Source organism: Leptonychotes weddellii, chromosome 6 (assembly GCF_054177405.1).
Source record: "Leptonychotes weddellii isolate Sample4059 chromosome 6, ASM5417740v2, whole genome shotgun sequence".
Lineage (NCBI taxonomy): Eukaryota > Metazoa > Chordata > Mammalia > Carnivora > Phocidae > Leptonychotes > Leptonychotes weddellii.
This window is the reverse complement of record NC_138374.1, coordinates 99,559,965-99,579,882: the sequence shown is the minus strand read 5'-3', so window position 1 is coordinate 99,579,882 and position 19,918 is coordinate 99,559,965. Positions and strand designations below refer to the sequence as shown.

The 19,918-nt window shown below is 37.6% G+C and overlaps 1 protein-coding gene across 2 annotated transcripts in view; it reads left to right on the top strand.

Annotated features, from left to right (window-relative positions):
* The window catches only part of DHX9 (DExH-box helicase 9), a 52,237-nt gene that overhangs the window by 11,615 nt on the left and 20,704 nt on the right, over positions 1–19,918 (top strand). The window contains exons 4-12 of one of the 2 annotated variants that reach the window (XM_006729150.3): positions 7,539–7,653; positions 8,617–8,729; positions 9,529–9,677; positions 12,013–12,059; positions 13,804–13,940; positions 14,266–14,355; positions 14,451–14,612; positions 14,757–14,834; positions 15,561–15,752. In XM_006729150.3, coding sequence (XP_006729213.1) covers positions 7,539–7,653; positions 8,617–8,729; positions 9,529–9,677; positions 12,013–12,059; positions 13,804–13,940; positions 14,266–14,355; positions 14,451–14,612; positions 14,757–14,834; positions 15,561–15,752 — 1,083 coding nt within the window. Of the gene's footprint in view, positions 1–7,538; positions 7,654–8,616; positions 8,730–9,528; positions 9,678–11,059; positions 11,197–12,012; positions 12,060–13,803; positions 13,941–14,265; positions 14,356–14,450; positions 14,613–14,756; positions 14,835–15,560; positions 15,753–19,918 lie in introns of those variants that run through there. The other variant, XM_031023567.2, reaches the window with a different exon arrangement.

Sequence of the window (19,918 nt, the reverse complement as noted above, 5' to 3'; positions counted from 1 at the left end):
TTTATTCTCTCCTTGCTTTACCTTTTGGTATTTTAATTATAACGTGTCTTGGTTTGGGTTTCTTTGCATTCATCTTATTTATAACCCTCTGGGCTTCCTGCATCTGGATGGTCTGTTTCCTTCCCCAGGTTAGGAAAGTTTTCAGCCCTTTTTTTCATCAAATAAGATTTCTGCTCCTTCTCGCTCTCTCTTTCCTCCTCCTTGAAACCCAGTGATACGAATATTAGTCCATTTGATGTTTTCCTGTAAGTCTCTCAAGGTATCTTTACATTTTTTCACTTTTTTTTTCTTTTTGCTGCTCTGATTGGGTGAGTTGCACTGCCTTGGATTTGAATTAACTACTCCTTTCTTCTTTTCCATCTGGTCTGCTGTTTTAACAACTCTAAGTGTTATTTTTCAATTCAGTTACTGTATTTTTCAGCTCTTTGACTTCTCTAATTGGTACTTTCTTATATTTTCCATCTCTTTGTTGAAGTTCTGTGTTCATACATTCTTCTCCCCAGTTTGGTGAGCATCTTTATAACCATTATTTTAAAGTTTTTATCAGATAAATTACATAGTTCCATTTCATTAAGGTTTTATCTGGTTCTTTCATTTAGAACATATTCCTGTTTCATTTTGCCTGTTAGTTTCTATACAGTACATGAAACAATTACTTCTCCCAAGTCTTGAAGGAGCGGCCTCATATAGGAGATGAACTTTTTCATTCAGCCCTGCCCCAGCTTTTGGTGGTTTCTCAAACCTCTGTTCTTGTCCAGGCAGTTCATTAATAGCTCCTTGTAGTTGAGGATGTGCTAAGATCACTCAGTGTCCCAAAGGGTAGGATCTCAGCACCTAGATTCAGGCAGACTAGAAGCCAGACCCTCAGGCAGCATCTTTTAAAAGAATGTGAATATATATAAAGTTCTGAGGTGCCAAAAGCGTAAGTCCTGCTGGCCACCAGAGCCAGGTAATCTAGAAGTGTTCCCTGGGCAGCAGTTGCAAATATTTGGGCTCCAGACGAGTGTATAATCTCCTTTTGGGGAGATACCAACAAGCTGGAACAAGGCAGAGGAAGATCACCGTATGTTCCTTCAGAGCAGCTACGTAGGCAGTGTGTGCCAAACCTGAAGCCTGCCTCTGTCTGAAGCTTCAGGACAAACGAAGTGACCTCCTTCACAGAAAGACTGGGGGTGTGCCTCAGTCCCCTCACTGTGCCTGGGAATGGTAGTCTGCCAAGAACTGTTGCTCCATTTGACACAGTCCCAGGGGACCCAAGAACATAAGCCCCTGTGGCAACCGGAGCCAGGTGATTGAGGGGGCATTCCTGGGTGTTAGCTGCAAAAACCAGATGCTTGTGAAGCTTTTCCTCAGGAGGCACTGGCACTCTGGAACACAGTAGAAGGAGATAGCACCTTCTCTCCGAGGTCTCTGGAATACAGTCAGCCCCTAGGTGCCTGTTTAATTAGAAGCCTACTCCTCAGGCCACGGTCATGATGATTAGCTAAAAGTAAGCCTCCTTCACCGAAAGACACCCTCTTCCTGTGCCATGGATGTGATAGCTGTTTAAGAGCTGTCTCCAGTAAGCATGTAGCAGTCTGTATTAAGCTGATGGTTGCATAAGTTCAAACCATTTTTTACTCCTCTTCCCCCCAGTGTTTTATGTATATGGTGTCCTACTTGACTACATTCTTTTATTCTGTGAATTTAATTTGTTGACCGATTTTTTACAGAAATACTTATCTTTACTGGTTTTGTGTTTCCTACTTTTCATACTCTCACTTAACAGTCTTTCCTTCCTACTCTGAGTCCTCTTTAATATTTCTTGTAGGGCTGGTTTAGTCCTGAACTCCTTTAGCTTTTGTTTGTCTTGGAAACTCTTCATCTCTCCTTCTATTCCAAGTGATAGCCTTGCTGGGTAGAATATTCTTGGCTGTAGATTTCTTTCCCTTTCAGCACTTTGAATATCATGCCTTCTCTTCTGGCTGCCAAAGTTTCTGCTGAAAAATCCACTAAGAGCCTTATGGGGGGTTTCCCTTGTATGTAACTGTCTTCTTTTCTCTTGCTGCTTTAAACATTTTTTTTCTTGGGGCGCCTGGGTGGCTCAGATGGTTAAGTGTCTGCCTTCGGCTCAGGTCATGATCTCTCCAGGTCCTGGGATCAAGCCCTGTGTCAGGCTCCCAGCTCAGCGGGGAGTCTGCTTCTGCCTTTCCCCCTGCTTGTGCTCTCTTTTTCTCAAATGAATACATCTTTAAAAAAAATTTTTTAAATTTTTTCTTTATCTCTACTTTTTGCCATTTTGATTACTGTGTCTTTTTGTGGACCTCCTTTGGTTGATTTTGTTGGGGGATCTCTGTGTCTTCTGGATCTAGATATCTGTTTCATTGCCCAGATTAGGGAAGTTTTTAGCTATTATTTCTTGAAGTAAATTTTCTGCCCCCTTTTCTCTCTCTTCTCCTTCTGGGATCCCTGTAATGTGAATGTTATTATGCTTGATGAAGTCACTGAGTTCCCTGAGTCTATTCTTATTTTGCATAATTCTTTTCTCTCATTTGTTCACCTTGATTACTTTGCATTACTGTCTTCTAGTTCATTAATTCGTTCCTCTGCTTCTTCCAGCCTGCTGTTTATTCCATCAAGTGCATTTTTAATTTCAATTGTGTTCGTCTCTGATTGGTTCTCTTTTATGTTTTCTATCTCTTCCTTAAGGGTTCTCACTGATGTTCTCCACTCTTTTCTCATATTCATTGAGTTATCTTTATGATCATTATTTTAAAGTCTCTATCAGGCATGCTATTTATGTCTGTTTAACTTGTGTCTCTTGCTGTGGTTTCCCCCTGTTTCATTTGTGACCTACTTTTTGTGTCTTCATTTTGCCTAACTGTCTGTTTCTGTGTGTTAGGAAGGTCAGCTACATCTCTTGATCTTGAAAGTAGTGGGCAGGATGCCCACTTTTAACTAGGTGGCACTGGCCCTTCTCCACAGCAGATGTGCAGCTGTTACGGAGACCGAGCTGGCTGGGGCTGCTCTACAAAATGTCTGGAGGCAGGTGGTTAATACCCTCTTTGCCTCTACCTGCATCCTAGTTGATCAAGAACTATAAAAAAGAAAATCCTCCCTGTTTAGTTCAGACTGCTATCACAGAGTACCATAGACTGGGTGGCTTGTAAACAACAGAAACATATTCTCACACTCCTGGAGGCTGGGAAGTGTTAGGATACTAGGTTCTGGCTGATTTAGTGTCTGGTGAGAGCCCACTTCCTGGTTCATGAAAGGCTCTCTCAACTATATCCTCACATGGTGGAAAAAGCAAGAGAGCTCTCTCTTTTTTTTTTAATAAGTCACCAATTCCTTTTATGGGGGCTGTACCCTCATGACCTAATCCCTTCCCAAAGGCCCCACCCCCTAATACTATCACACTGGAGTTTAGGATTTGGCTATTGAGACTGTCCCTAGAATAAGCTGTACTTTGCCTTCGCAGCCCTAACCTTGGAAGAGCACTGTGCTTCATGTTACGTGCTATCTGTATAAAACAAATCCTTCAATTAGAAAGATTGAAATAAAGACATGAGTAAAGCTATACCAGGCAAATGAAGTACAAAATAATATCAAAGTAAACTTCAAGGAAGAAAGCAGGAAAGACAAATACTAGTTCACAATATATACCCATCTCCCTAATGTTAGAAATGCTCATGTGTATATAGGTCCAACTAAAATGGTAATGTGAGAAAGTAGCAAAAAATCCTGAACATTAGGAAATTTAAACACTTGGTTCTAAATGAAAATTAAAAATTATACACTCTTTAGGTAACAATGTCAAAACTCTGGAAGACCAAAGGAATTGTCATTTAGTCAAAGTAGTATCAAATACTTTTATTATTGCAAAAGAAATAGTTTTTTAGATGAGTAAACTGGTAATTTTCTTTTTTTTTTTTAACTGTTAATTTTCAACTCAGGAAAATAAAACAACTAAAGGAATTAATAGAGATGAAACCAGAAATTGTAGAATTAGAATTGATGAGTAAAAATCTTAAATAACTATAAAAGATAGATAGTCCATCCCAAGTCTAATTAAGAAAATAGTAAATAACTATTGATTCATAGTCCTTTATCCAAAACCCATGTGGTAAGATAGGTTTGAGAATTCAGGATTTTTCATATTTTAGAAAAGTAATATGGTACACATACCGTATCTTAAATGACAACTCCAGCAAATCTGAAGCAAAACCTGGTAATCAGACTTTCTTGCTACATCATGTTAATGAGTTCATAAGAGAAAAGTACCTATCTACTCAGTGGTTTACTTAATAGAGGTTTAAAAAAAGCATTTGAGGGGTGCTTGGGTGGCTTCAGTTAAGCATGACCTTCCGCTTAGGTCATGATCTCAGGGTCCTGGGATCAAGCCTTGCGTGGGGCTCCATGCTTGGTAGGGAGTCTGCTTCTCCCTCTCCCATGACCTCCTCCCCATTCGTGCACGCATGAGCACTCTCTCACAAATAAAATCTTTAAAAAAATAAAATTAAATACTTACTACCAATAAAGTACTTAGGAAATGGAGTAGAAAAATACTTCTTGACGTGTTGAAAAGTATCATCTAAAAATAATAGTAGGTGTGTCTGGCTGGCTGAATTGATGGAGCATGCAACTCTTGATCTCGGGGTTCTGAGTTTGAGCCCCATTTGGGTATAGAGATTACTTAAAAATAAACTCTTTTAAAAATAATAAATAGCAAAAACAATAAACACTACTAAAAACAGGTCATAGAGCAGTGTTCAAAATGTTGAGGTGGTAAGTACATAAATGCATGCATATCTAGAAACACTAATGGAATTGTGATACACTTGGGTTTGTATTTTGTATGTCTGTTTTATATTTCTAGGAGCAGTTCATTTTTTGTATATTTACAAAAATATTGTTTCCAGTGGATTAGGGGAAAGGACTCAAAACCAGTTCTTCACTGCAGATAGTTTAAGATGCATTGAACTAGGGGAGTTTCTGTAAAGTTAAGACAAGACCAAGCACTATCACCATGAATACAGTAAATAAAAAATAAGCAGGATATGTAATATAAGAGAAAAAAATGAAGTGTAAATATCATAAAGAATTTAATTGGAAAAAATCCTATTCACTGTAATAGTGAAAATTACAAAGAACTTAAGAATATGTAGTTGGTAGGACCTTTAAGAACAATGTAACAGATTTTTACTGAAGGATAGTATCAAGAAGTCTGAAAGAGTCTGAGATTTTACCATATTTGCAGTCTGACAATTTAGCCTGCTTGCAGAAGACAGAAGACTTCTGAGTGAGAGACAAAGGATGTTATTACTCATGGGATAGCAGGCAGCATCAGCTTCATGTTTGTATTGGTTCCCACGTGTCCCCAAATCTTGGGGGCGATATGGAGCAGATCCGTGTGGATACTGAGGGCACAGAGAGTTGTATTATACTTGAGGTACTTTGAGTTTAAGAAACCCTCAGTCTTATAAGCGGGCTGCTGGCAAACCTGCCACCCTCCCTGTCTTTACTCATTTGGAAAAAATCTGCTCCCTATTCTGGCGGAAAATATCTCTACCTTCCAAGGTTGTTTGCTATTCAGGCATCCTTGAGAAGATGTTTAAATAAGACTTGGAGAACTACAAGATATTCATGGAGAATTGTCTCAACAGATAGATGATTTGATGAAATGTAGAGCCATACTGTTTCTGGGTGGGAGGTTCCATTAACATAAGATGTCAGTTACTTTCTTGTAAGTAAGGAAGGCCATTTCCCCCAAGTAAATTGTATATATTTTACCATTATTTGATAAAATAGAAAAAGTTAATTGTATATATTTATAGAAAAATAGAAAAAGTTAATTGTATATATTTTATCATTATTTGATAAAATAGAAAAGTTAATTGGAGCCTGGGTGGCTCAGTCAATTAAGCGTCTGTTTTTGGCTCAGGTCATGATCCTGGAGTCCTGGGATTGAGCTTCACGTCAGGCTCCCTGCTCCTCCCTCTTCCTCTGCCCCTCCCCTGCTCCTTCTCTCTCACTCTCTCAAATAAATAAATAAAATCTTAAAAAAAAATGAAAGAAAAGTTAATTAGGAAAAATAATTGCTGAAAAATAGCCAAGGAGAATTTTAAAAAGTTACAAGTAGTAGCTGGTCCACATATTAATAATTTTAATTATTGTGAGATTATAGTAACTGTATTTACATGAAACTATCTCCAAAATGAAATATATGAAAATAATGCAGAATAGGTTTTGGACAGGAAAGGCCATTTTATGGAGGATATCACAGGCAGAAACTAGATTGGATTACACAAACAAAAAGTACCTTTTTGGGCAATAAGCATTTACAAAGTGAAAAAAGGAAAAGGACAACAAAAATTATTTGCAACTTGTATGACAAAGAGTGAAGTGAGCAGCACTGAGATGTTAAATTCTTAGAAATTAATGAGATCAGTGAATATTCAGATAAAATAATAGGCAGAGAAAATGTAAATTAAAATAGGTTGCCGTAACAAAAAACTAAGCTAATATTGGTAAAGATGTAAAAACACTTGATGTAATTCCTAGAATTGGAGAGGACGTGAGGAAATAGATTGTCAGATATATAGTGCAGGTGCAACCTTTCAGTAATGCACTATGGTGCTTTTTAAAATGTTGATGCCAGGACGCCTGGGTGGCTTAGTTGGTTAAGGGTCTGCCTTTGGCTCAGGACTTGATACCAGGGTCCTGGGATCGATGGACCCCCCCCCCCCATCGGGCTCCCTGCTCAGCGGGGAGTCTGCTTCTGCTTCTCCCTCTCCCTCTGCCCCTCCCCCTGCTTGTCCTTAAGTGAGCACGCTCGCTCTCTTTCTTTCTAGCATGTTCTCTCTCAAATCTTTTTAAAAAAGTAGATGTACATAAAATATTTTACATCTTGGAATGTGACATTCTCTCTGGAAATCTCTCCTACCCGTATTCTTCTTTGTTCTCACTTGTTCCATCTCTCTTTACTTATGAGTGTGGCTTCGCCAATTAACTTTATTTAAACAGATATCTCACAGTCCCTATTTCTCTTTTGTGCTTCATTTTTTTCTATAGTATTGTATCATACTTGACATATTATGTATTTATTCATTGTTTAGCTCTGTAAGAATCAGAGTATAGCTATTTGAATAGCTCTAAGTACAGAACATCTGTTTCTTTTGTTCATTTTATCCTCAGTACCCAGAACAGTGTCTACTCTATAGAAGGTTCTTAACAGATACTTCTTGAATGTGGAATGTATTTATAAAGCTTCTAAGTGGACAAAATTTATACACCATAAACCGATCCCACTTTTTGTGGAAAAACTGTATTTGTTTACACATATAAAATCTCCAGGTGGAGAATTACAAGTAATTTTTACTACCCTTTTCTTTTCTGCCTCAAGTAAGGATATAATAGATTCTAGACATTGAAAACAAAGATGTTAATATTACGGGTTTAGGAGGGGGTGACACATGGACTTCCTTTAAGTATAAAAAAATTTACTACTCCCTGTGAGGATGAAATTACTGATCCTGCCTTGACTTTGCCTCTTGCAGGTAGCACCTCCTCCACCCCCAATTACTGATACACCTGACACCACAGCAACTACGGGTGGAGGTTTACCAACAACCATGGGAGGGCCTCTTCCTCCACATTTGGCTCTTAAGGCAGGTAAGGGACTTGAATGTGTATGTATGACACGATAAGATACGCATAATCCTTCTTAGTCTTCATCTCTTTCTCATTTGGATAGAAAGAAAGCTACATGAACTCATAATGTCGAGACAACCCAGGGCCTTCATAAATTTACAAATACCACCAGTGATTTCTCTTACAAAGTGTGATATAGCTTAATTCCTTACTTCCATTAGCTTTTACTAATTTTTATTTCTGGATAAATTTTGCACAGGCTAGAACATTTGATTAAAGGGTCTTATTTATTGCCCTTTCTTGTTTCTAACTTACTCCTATCAAATGTATCGTAGACTTATACCTGTGCATCCAAGGTGTTACTGAATTCTTATGTTATCAAAGCTTTTTATTGGTCTTGCCCCAGTATAGGATAGATTAACTAGGATCTTGGTCAAGTTACTTAAGTCTTAGATCCAGTATTTATGAAATGAGAATAACAGTAGTATTTATTTCATAAGATTGTTGTGAGGAATAAATTTTTTAAAAAGCATGTCATAGACTTAGTGGAGTTAATAATCAGGCAGTATTAGGTATCTTTAGTTAGTCTGCTTTCTTACCAAGATTTAACACTTTCTTATACCTTTTCAGCTTCTTATCCCCATCACTAGTGCTAACAGGTTTCTCTCAAGGTCATATTTAGCAAAGAAGCAGTTTGAACAAATTTAATCAGTCATCAAGTTTAATTAACTTGAAAATGTATGCTAGATTGTCAGGTCACTTATGATCATTGCTAGTAGCTCCCCCCATACATACCAGCCTTGAGGTTATCAATTTAGACTTATATTTCAATCATGAAACAGTTTTCAAGTAAGTCATGAAGATTTGGGGCAGATTTCCAAATAATTGAGAAACTTTGCTTTCTAGTTACAGAATGCCAAAATCTAAAAATACTCTTTAAAATATTTAGGATCTTCTTAAATATTTCATTTTCTTTTCTAATAGAAAATAATTCTGGAATTGGGGCCTCTGGCTATGGTCCTCCTGGGCCCACCTGGGATCGAGGAGCCAACTTGAAGGATTATTATTCAAGAAAGGAAGAACAAGAAGTACAAGCGGTAAGGCTATCCTATCACCCTTTGTCACATACCCAGGATTGTCACTTAGTACTTGGTTCAATGCAAGACTTAAGATATTCACAACTTAGGGCGCCTGGGTGGCTCAGTCGGTTGAGCGACTGCCTTCAGCTCAGGTCATGATCCTGGAGTCCTGGGATCGAGTCCTGCATCGGGCTCCCTCTGCTTCTCCCTCTGACCCTCCCCCCTCTCATGTGCTCTCTCTCTCTCTCATTCTCTCTCTCAAATAAATAAATGAAATCTTTAAAAAAAAAAAAAAAGATATTCACAACTTAATGATTTGGTGATTCTTTCAAGTCGTTGTTTGAGGCTACTTGTTCACACAAGACAGCATAAACCTAAGCTACCCATTAAATCTGGTCACTAGAATTGCCTATGAAACAAAACTTTTTCTGGTGATAGAATGTATCCTCATCTGTTTTACAGGAAATGTAATTACCTTAGTAAACCTCATTTCATGAGCCCTCAAAAATGTCTTCATAGAAAAGGTTATTTTTCCACTTAATATGTTTAAAGTGTTAAAGCCAACACAAAATTTGTCAAGGTTTCTCAGGAATAATTTAAATACACAATACATTAACTAATAGCTTGTTTATACAGTAGGATCACCAGATGTAGCAAAAACTATTTCTGGTTCACTTTGGTCTAGGAATAGAAGCATTAAAAACAGTTTTTGCATTATAAAGGGTAGTACAAAGAAGATGCTGTTATAAATTTCTGTACCTTAGATATGCATAACTAAAATTAATGCAGCCAAATTTAATTGTCATTGCTTCAACAGACTTTAGAGTCAGAAGAAGTGGATTTAAATGCTGGGCTTCATGGAAACTGGACATTGGAAAATGCTAAGGCTCGTCTGAACCAGTATTTCCAAAAGGAAAAGATTCAAGGAGAATATAAGTACACCCAAGTGGGTCCTGATCACAACAGGTTTGCTTGTTTCAGTCTTTTCCTTCTATAGTAAGTTAGGGTTGTTTTATATAGTCATTGTTCTATTTTTGTGTGTGTTACCTAATTCAGTTTGTGGATTAGCAATGAATTGTGAAAAGATACTTTGCCTAAGAAAAATTATCATTGATTCGTAATTAGTAGTTTACCATGATTTTTATTTAGGAGGAGGATTTTAGAAGTTCTGCAAAAATCTGCTGTTTGTGTTGCTAGACTTATGAGGTTCTCATTTGTATCTGAGAGGCAAAAATCATGCCACAAGTGGTGGTTTGTCTCTGATTTAAAAAGCAGCCTGAGGTGGTGAGTTTTTTCACTGTGGTATTGTTAAAGGTAGTTATAAGGATTATTTCTTTAATGGGTCAAGTTAGACACTTAAGTTCCAGAGTCTCAGGTAGACTGCATTGCATCTAGATCCAAATTTTCCTTTCGCTTTGAAAGTTGCCAGCTCTTAGAGTCCTGTTGAAGTGTTTAAGGGCTTATTGTAAAGCTGAAGGATAGCTTCAGTCATTGTATGTGAGTTAAAATAGCTTACTTTTATTCTGTTAAATATATAAAACAACATAAAGGGAGGTCGTTGTAACAGTTGACAGTATGTTTCTCAGCCTGCTTGCTCTTCTTCCTGAGAGCATTCCAGGGTGTAGTAATTATTACTCCCAGGAAGGCTCATATGGATTAGACACTTTCTGGGGGCACTGTATTTTTATTGGAAGAGAAAGAAGGCTATAGTGAAACCTTCTGGTTGATTTAATTTGCTGTCCTTTATATGAAATAAATTATTCAAAATACATAAAAAGTATTTTCCTTGAAAATCAGAGTGTTCTCCCTTCATTGCATCTAGTAATCCTAAAATAATTATTACTAAAAAAAACTTTGACGCTGTGGTCAAAATGATGTTCAGAGCATGGATCACCCTGCTTCCTGTTTGTTCAATCCTGAATTCTCAATACTTAATTTGACATCAGATTTTTTAAAACCCTCAGAGGTTATAAAGGAAGGATCCATTTGTTGATTTTTCTTTAATATTTTGTCCTTCTGAACTGATTGAGCTTATTAGTAGCCCTTGGTGACTTTAAGAACAAGTAAATGTGTCTGAAGCTTGTTGTAAACATGTTTTGATACCAGTATCTTATCATTGACTCCTGATAGAAAAAGAATTGAAGAATTCAGGATATGACAATGAGGAAGGCAAAGACAATTGGGGGAGCTAGGACAGCATCTCCTTGTATGTCCTTTATTTAAAGGCATAACAGACAGCAACACCAGAGGTCTGTGTTCATACACACATGTGCTGCTGCTTAGGCTGAACTAAGCAATCACATGGAAAACTATTGTAAACTGATTTCTGGTGTCGCTGTTCCCCCTAGGTGGAGGAGAATGAGATTGAGTGCTGACTTTAAGCCTGGCTGAGAAACATACTGGCATCGGTGTCATTAATGAAAGGGTGGATGTTGTTCCCTTGAAAGCCAGTGGCCTTTGACCCCTGAAGCCGCTGTGCCTGAAGGTCAGTTCACAAGAGGTATAGGAAGGAGTCTAACATTTACTTTTTCTTAAGCCTTACCTACCTTTTATTCACAGCACAGTCAAGGCTAGAATGTACCTGAGCAGTGGAAGGATCAGAAAGCATAGTTTTCAAAGGACAGTTTTTGCTTTATTGAAACTAAATTCGTCCCCTAGAATCTGCTAGCGATTTGAGCTCTAATTTCCAAAAATATTTTGTTCCCTGGTTTAAATAAGTGTGGTATAAATAAGCTAAGTTTTTTGTTATCAAGGGCTGCTTCCAACTGCAGGCAGATACCAGACCCCTGCCTCAGGAGCCACAGATACATGCATAGTGTTTGTATGTTCATGTGTATGTGTGCATGCATGCATATATTTAGCTTATCTTAACAGATAAGTCATTAGTGGGTGGCCCATGCAAAGCAATCTTAAAATAATCACAACCATAATTTAAAGAATTTGGGGACTGTGTTATTTCTTGGCCCCAGGCTAAATGGAAAATTCCTTTTCATTGAATGTCTTCCAGCTATTGAAACTGCAACCTTTGGAGTAAGTAAACACAGAATCTAAAACCTTAACATTTTCTTTTTGTGAACAGTTGGCTTGTCAGCTTTGATTATAGTTGTCTTGTACCATGTTGTACATTATTTGAAGTTTACATATACTTGATTCGTTCTAGGATTGAACAGAAATAAGTGTTTACAGTGGTTTTTTGCTGTGCCTTGCCTAAGCAGTTGGAAAGCCTGCCTGATTTGGGAGTCCTGGATTTAGTAATTTCTAACAGTGAAATTCCTAACCTTGTTTGTATATGTTGTTACAGGAGCTTTATTGCAGAAATGACCATTTACATCAAGCAGCTGGGCAGAAGTAAGTGTTACTGCTTCCCTGATAACTCTTGAGTCTTATATAGTGGAGTAATACATTAAAGTCTTCAGCCACATACATATAATCTTTATTAATTGAAAGAGTATTAATTGAAAGGTAGCATTCTGGGGTATTTTAGAATATTAGTAATTACATGAATTTGAGGGCCCAGTTTCCCAGTTTGCAGGTGAAAAAAAAAAAAGATCGTGCTAGTATTTATTTCAAAGGGTAAGAGATGGTAGGTAGGCTAATTAGGAATCTGCCAGCCAGACAGCTCTAAAACATTTTTTTTTAATCTTTAATCAGGTAGTTAGGTGTAAAATTTAGAAAGTAGAGTAAATGTAGAGTAGATGATAGCATTTGAAGCCCCAAGGTGGATGTGTAGCATTTAAGAGTCTTAGAGTCAAGAAGAGGTGTAAAAGTTACCCTGAGGAAACAGGAATGGATTTGGGGGGGTATTCATAAAGGAAGTGAAAAGGTAAAGATATAATCCTGTATTCTCTATTCTTAGTAAGTTTACAACAGGCAGTGTGTTATGCTTGAAAGTAAGGAACTAGTTTACTGGTTTTGTTATTAACATTGCTGGGACCCCGTTAACTTACCTGCAAATTGAGAGAAACGGCCTAAGATTCTTTTCAGCTTGAGGATTCTGCAACTAACACTAAGGATTTAAATTTATAGTGTATGAAAGACTTTCCTCATAAAATCAAACCTTCAAATGAATCATCAAGAGATGGTGTTGAATTTTTTTATCCTAGACTTTAAAAATAAAACTTTGAGTAGATGGGATGTTAAGAGAAGAGGATAAAGGCAGTCTAACTTGTTGTGCCGTTGATCTGACTTTCAGAATTAATTTGACTAAATTGGCTAGTAGGCCTAAAAGTATCTGTGCCCCTTCCTTACCTTATGTCATCTCCTAAAGCTGAATGATACTGGAGGAGAAGACACTTTGTATTAGCATTTTCTTTAAGAATTTGAGTAGTTGCTGGCTTCAGTCTGATGCCAGGATAAGCAAATTATAGGCCTCTGGCCAAATACAGCCCATTACCTGTTCTATAAACAAAATTTTATTAGAACACAGCTACACTTGTTTGTATCAGGGGCTGGCAAACTTTGATAAAAGGCTAGATCGTAAATATTTTAAGCTTTGCAGGTCACATATATCACCCATTGTTATTTTTGTCTTATTTTTACAACCCTTTAAAAACAAGCCATTTTTAGTTCCTGGGCCCATAGTTTGTAAAACCTTAGTTTATGTGTTGTCTATGGATGCTTTCACGCTAGGCAGAGTTGAGTGGCTGTGATAGACACTATGTGGCCTGCCAAGCCTAAACTATTCATTATCTTACTCTTTATGGAAGATTGCCAACTCCTGGTCTAAGTAACCACTTTGGACCCATTTTCATTTCTTGCCTTGTTTCGCTTTTCAAAAATTAAACTACGTTTTCTTTGTTTTAACACTAGATGATATTAATAATGACAACTTGGTTGAAATAGGTTTTCTGCTTTTATAATGATTTGTCTGTGTCTTAGTATCTGCCTGTAATCAAGATGGTTATTTAGTCAGTATGCTGTTAATGGAATTGCTTTTGGTTAGCAGTTAACATGAAAAAGAACTTAGAGTCTGTAACATACTCTGTATTTTAGGGGACTTTTGTACCTAAGCCCCTAGTTGCCTATGATGAGATGTTTCTTTACTAGGATGATTTATCCTTTCATCTTTAGTAATCCTGAACTTAAATTATAGGGATTTTCGCACGTGAACATGGATCAAATAAAAAACTGGCAGCACAGTCCTGTGCCCTGTCACTTGTCAGACAACTCTACCATCTTGGAGTAATTGAAGCTTACTCTGGACTTACAAAGAAGAAAGAAGGAGAGACAGTGAGTCTTTAGACTTAGTAGCCCAGAGGGAATGATTCAATTTAGTTTTTGATTTGGCTAAAGAAGTTTAATTCATAGTTCTTGGAATCTTAACCTTAAGAAATGGAAATGGCCTGACTAATCATCTGTCTGGCATGATACTGTGTTCGAGTGGACAATGAGTAAATAATCATCAGTCAGTTTTACACGATGAGGAACTGACTTATTGGCTTCAGGAATATTGTAGACCTAGTGCTGACTGCATGCTCTTAGCCCTGCTATAGTAGATTTGAGTAGTGTTCATGTGTATGTTAACATAATTTTCATGGCTATCCTTTTTCTGTAGGTGGAGCCTTACAAAGTTAACCTCTCACAAGATTTAGAACATCAGCTGCAAAACATCATTCAGGAGCTAAATCTTGAGATCGTGCCCCCAGTAAGCATACAGTTAATTTAGTACACCTTTGTATTGAAAATTTCTAGTCCGATAAGCGACTGGTATTATTTTTTGTTTTTCTTATTTTTTAATAGCCTGATGATCCTTTTATGCCTGTCGTACTGAACCTTGGCAAATTGGCTCACTTTGAGCCATCCCAGCGACAAAACCAAATGGGCGTGGTTCCTTGGTCACCTCCACAATCCAATTGGAATCCTTGGACTAGTAGCAACATTGATGAGGGGCCCCTGGCTTATGTGAGTGCAACATTGTTTTTGAGCTCAGACTCTTGTGTTTTATTTTTTAATATATTTCATTAAAAAGCCCAGATTTTTAAAAATGTTTTCAGTTTGAGGCTAAGTTATGTGCTTTTGTTTGACTGTTGCCTTCTCATTTTACAGGCTACTCCAGAACAAATAAGTATGGACCTCAAGAATGAGTTAATGTACCAGCTGGAACAGGATCACGATTTGCCAGCAGTAAGTCAGTGAAGTATTTAGACATATGGTGTCCAGAGCTTTAGAACTTTCTAGGTATGGGCAAAAGAACAGTGAATAATGTATTTTGCTCTTTCTAGGGAGGTAGATCCAAAGGTATTTACCAAACCTCTAATTGTGTAGTTACCTCTGAGGATAATTTTTTTGAGTTAAGGGCCTGGGATTCTTAGTTAATGTAAATGGAGAGATTTGGGGAATAACTTTTTTTTTTGGCATTTTTCACTATTTTTTGAGTAAAACAACATTAAAATGTAAGAAGGGGAATGTATATGGAATGTTCAGGGAGAAAGGAGGAAAACAAGAGGGTAGACAAGGCCACAATATAGATTCTTCAGAAATTCAGGGAAGAGAGGCAGTTCTGTTAGAGATATAAATATATGCATTGTTTTATGAAAAAATATATTTTGAGTATGAAGCCAGTGGAAAGGAATGTTTTTATAGAGATGGGAAATTTTTTTTAGGATTAAGAGGGTTGCTTCTAATGTATATGTTGGTAAAACTTTGACTGCCATGGAGCTTTCGTAAACAGATTTTAGGGGTACCTGGGTGGCTCACCTCGTTCGTCATCTGACTCTTGGTTTCAGTTTGGGTCATGATCTCTCAGGGTCGTGAGGTTGAGCCCCGTGTCGGGCTCTGTGTTCAGTGTGGAATCTACTTAAGATTCTCTCCTCTGCCCCTCCCTTCATCTCTCTCAAAAAAAAAAAAAAGATCTTACAGGAGAGAGAGTTGCTGCCTGTGAAGAAATTTGAAAGTGAAATCCTGGAAGCAATTAGTCAAAATTCAGTTGTCATTATCCGAGGCGCTACTGGATGTGGTAAAACCACACAAGTTCCACAGTTTATTCTAGATGACTTCATCCAGAATGATAGAGCAGCAGAGTGTAATATTGTAGTAACTCAGGTAAGTAGTAAGCCAGCTTACAAGGTATGTGTCTGGTGTTGTTAGAGTTTGAGAGGTGGAAACACCTAGAGGCCAGGCTATTTTTAATTCTTTTATTAACTCCCCTCGGTAGCCACATTAGGCTCTTTAAAATTAAAAAAAGAAGAAGAATTTAAGTCTTGTTCTAATTTTCAGTGATAAGCTGAACTGAACCATGGGAGCGATTCTTTTTGTCTGGGCTAGAGAGGGACTCTGTGGGCCTAGAATCAGACAAGACTAAGGATACTTTCTCCCCAAGTTCACATGCAAGTCTTGCTCCTCTGCATCTTACCTTAATACTCAGAGCAAGAGTAGGCAAGCTAACAAAACAGTTAACGGTTGACTCTAACTGAATGCTTAAAGTATGCCAGGTTCTGTTTTAAACATCTGGTATTTTTTAGGCTCATATAAAGTTTATGATGATTCTAAGATGTACATATTATTTTATTTAGTATTTCTCCTTCAATAAATTAAGGCACAAAGAGTTAAGTAAATTGCCCAAGTTATTAACACAGGACGTAGTGGAATTGGGATTCAAAACCAAACAATTTGCCTTTGGGCTTCTTCCTTTTAACTACTACATTATATTACCTTACCAGCAATAAGTGATGCCTGTGAATTTGTCCCAGAGCTTAGGGAAAAGCTAATTACTCTTCCAAGCCTTCTCAGGTTAAAGCAGTTCCCATCAGCTCTAACCCTGTACTTTTGGCACCTAGAAGGAGACCATTGCATAGAAGCCAGATACCACCTGTCAGGCTGCCTCAGACCTTGACTTAGAATCTGATGCTTAACCTGGGGCACATAATTGATCCTTGGGGAGGAGTAGTGAACCTCAGAGTAGCCAGAATTGTTTGTGCCTATGCATTTATGTGTATATATACAAATCATATTTTTTAAAATTTCTGAAATTGAAGTAGATCTTATAATCAGTGTCTGTGTTTGATATGATAGTTGGGTTTTTTGGCCTAAAAAATATTACTGAAGGAATGAATGTTGCATTTAAAATCAGTGCTATCTTAGGCTTAAAAAACATGATAGGTCTATATTTTTCTGGGAAAGGACCCTCAGCTTTCTTCTCAAAATGTTCTTTGATTATCCTTCCCACTCCCAAAACTGGCTCTGAATCCTTTGCCTCATAGTGAAAGTTCCAACCCCAAGTACTATGACCAATAAAATGTCCTTGCTCTTTTTTTTGTTGTTTGTTTTTTTGTTAATATCCTTGCTCTTAATGCTTACCTGTCTTATAGGAGATATATTGTTTAGAAGCGGCGTATGTTGTTTAGAAGAGGAGTCCTTCGGGGTGCCTGGGTGGCTCAGATGGTTAAGCCTCTGCCTTCAGCTCAGGTCATGATCATAGAGTCCTGGGATCGGGCCCCGTGTTGGGCTCCCTGCTCATCGGGGAGTCTGCTTCTCCCTCTCCCTCTGCCTCTCCCCCTGCTGCTTGTGCTCTCTCTCTCAATCAAGTGAATAAATAAAAAAAATCTTGGGGGAAAAAAAAAGGAGTCTTGAGCTCTGCTTTGCCCTCCTTTCTTACTACCACTTTCCACTTTTAATCTCAAAAACAGTTCAGTCATATAGGAAGAGATGCAGAATTCAGCAGATGAGCTGAAAACCTATGTTCTCAGAAGTTGTTCGCATGTCATGAGTAGAATAAAATCACTTCTGCTCAAGTGAGAAGGTGTTTTTTTTCACTAGCCATCTAATAAATATCAAAGCCAAGTTAATTTAGCCAAAAATGGCTTTTGTGTGTTCTAGACAAAATAGGCTTTTGTTATTATAGTCTTAAACTTAGTATAATTTGCTACTATTTTGTGTCCTTTCCCAGATAATTTGGACATTTCTAGTGGCTTTATCTGTGAAATGTACAGGTTTCAATATATATGCTGTAACAAATGTAAGCAGTGAGCTATAGGGTGAAATAAAATGTTATTTTACTTTTTGCATTTGAAAACAGTTTTCACTTCTCTATTGGTCCTCTTTTACTTATATTCCTTCATAAAGTGAGAGAATCATGAAGTTGAAAAATACTTCAGAGAATTCCATCTTTTTTCTCTGGGTAGAATGTTCATAATAGGTGGTCACTTACGCTTGAAAATTTCCATCATGTGGGAATGTAGCTTGTGTTCTGATTTTGGACAAATGACTCTGAACTGTCACTCATAATGAATCTTTGTCCTAGTGCTTGTCCCAAAATCAGTCTCTGATACATTTTTCCTGTAATGTCTTTAAAAGTTTAAAAAATTCTGTGGGGTCCTAGTATGTTTCCTTTGTCTTACAAACATCTACTATAGTTCAGCCCGGGAGATAGGCTTTAAGACTCCATTAACCACATTTGAATGCATTGATATCGTACCTGGAATATAAAAGATGGACCTGAGCATACTGATTGGTCATTGTAGAATACAGTTTTTAATACTCTTAATATTTTTAATAATATAAAGTATTCCAGGGGTACCCAGGCAGCTCAGTTGGTTAAGTGTCTGCCTTCGGCTCAGGTCATGATCCCAGGGTCCTGGGATCCAGCCAGTGCAACGGGCTCCCTGCTCAGTGGGGAGTCTACTTCTCCCTCACCCTCTGCCCTCCTGCCTCCACTTGTGCACGTCCCCCCCGCCCCAAATAAATAATATCTTTAAAAGAAAAAAGTTAAAAATACATAGTATTCTGTTAAGGCAATCTGAGATAGCATTTGTTTCTTTAGCCGTTTGAATGAATAGTCCTCTTGATACTGAATCGTGTGCATAGTCAAGGAAATGTGGCCCATAGTGCTTCTGAAGATTGTTGTTTTAGAACCGCTTATGTTAATTGTAACCTCCATTATGGATGGCTTTCTTGAGTCTCTTAGGACAGCTGTATTTGGGGGCCGTATAGAGTTAAGAACTACAATAGGTACTGGTTAGGGAATATGCCATCTGCTGTCCATAGTCATTTTAGAAGGCTGGAAAATATAAGGATCGTAAACCTGAAAGTAGCCCCAAGGAGATAAAAGCAACCCCCAGGTACCCAATAGCATATGAATATACCTCCGAGGAGTCAAATAACCTCATAGATTTGAAGTTCTTCTAGAAGCCAGCTATTTAGTAGGAGTATTGAAAACTTCAGGAAAGACAAAAATAGAGCAAGGAGATGAGTGGTGTCAAGAATTTATGATATTTAGGATGCCTGGGTGGCTCAGTCAGTTGAATGTCTGCCTTCAGCTCGGGTCATGATCCCAGGGTCCTGGGATTGAGCCCTGCATCGGGCTCCATGCTCAGCAGGGGTTTTCTTCTCCCTCTACCCTTCCCCCCACTGCTTGTGATCTCTCTTTCTCACTTTCTCTCAAATAAATACTTCTTGAAAGGCCCCAGAAAACACTGTATTTTGTACGTTTAGTGGAGTATCATTTTTACATTTCATGATGTAAGTATATAGTCGAACTCTTCTTTTGAGGGCAAAATACAGAGCTCAGTTCTTCATGTAACACTTAACAGTTAGTGAGGTGCAGAGTACAGGTCAGTAGTGGTCAGTAAAAGCATAGCTCAGCAAGTTAAGGCGCATAAACCAGAGTATAAGCTCTGGAAAACTCGACACCATGTGTTTCAAGAAGGCATCTTTTAATTCCTTACTTTTGTGGACAAGATAAATATAAACTAGGTGATTGTATACTTATCTATATTTGTTATCAGCCCCGTGCCCTACAGGACTCTTAAATTAGGGATATAAAAATTAATAAATCATGTTTTGTATTGATTCAAAAAATATTAATAGCTTTAGTGAAGTTACTGAGGTTTTGTTTTGGACTTTTTTTAAGATTGTTATTACTCTCTGATTTCCTAGTCATGTCATACCTGGGATAACATCATATTGGTATTTAAATATGAAACTCAGAAAAAGTTTTCTCAAGCAAGGAACTAAAGTACAACCTGTCATCAAGAACTTTGACAAAATCAAATTCAAGGCAACTTAGAAGCATTCAGTCTTTATAAATCTGCATGTACCTCCATATCTATACCTTCAGGACATCGTAATAGCCATAGTATCCACCAAGTAAATACTGTTTTGTGTACTTACAAGAATATGGAATACTTCAGAAAATTTTATTTTCAGAAAAATTAAGGTCCAACACTTAAAACATTAACAGCATTAGCATTCCCCTTGGGTTTGCCATATTT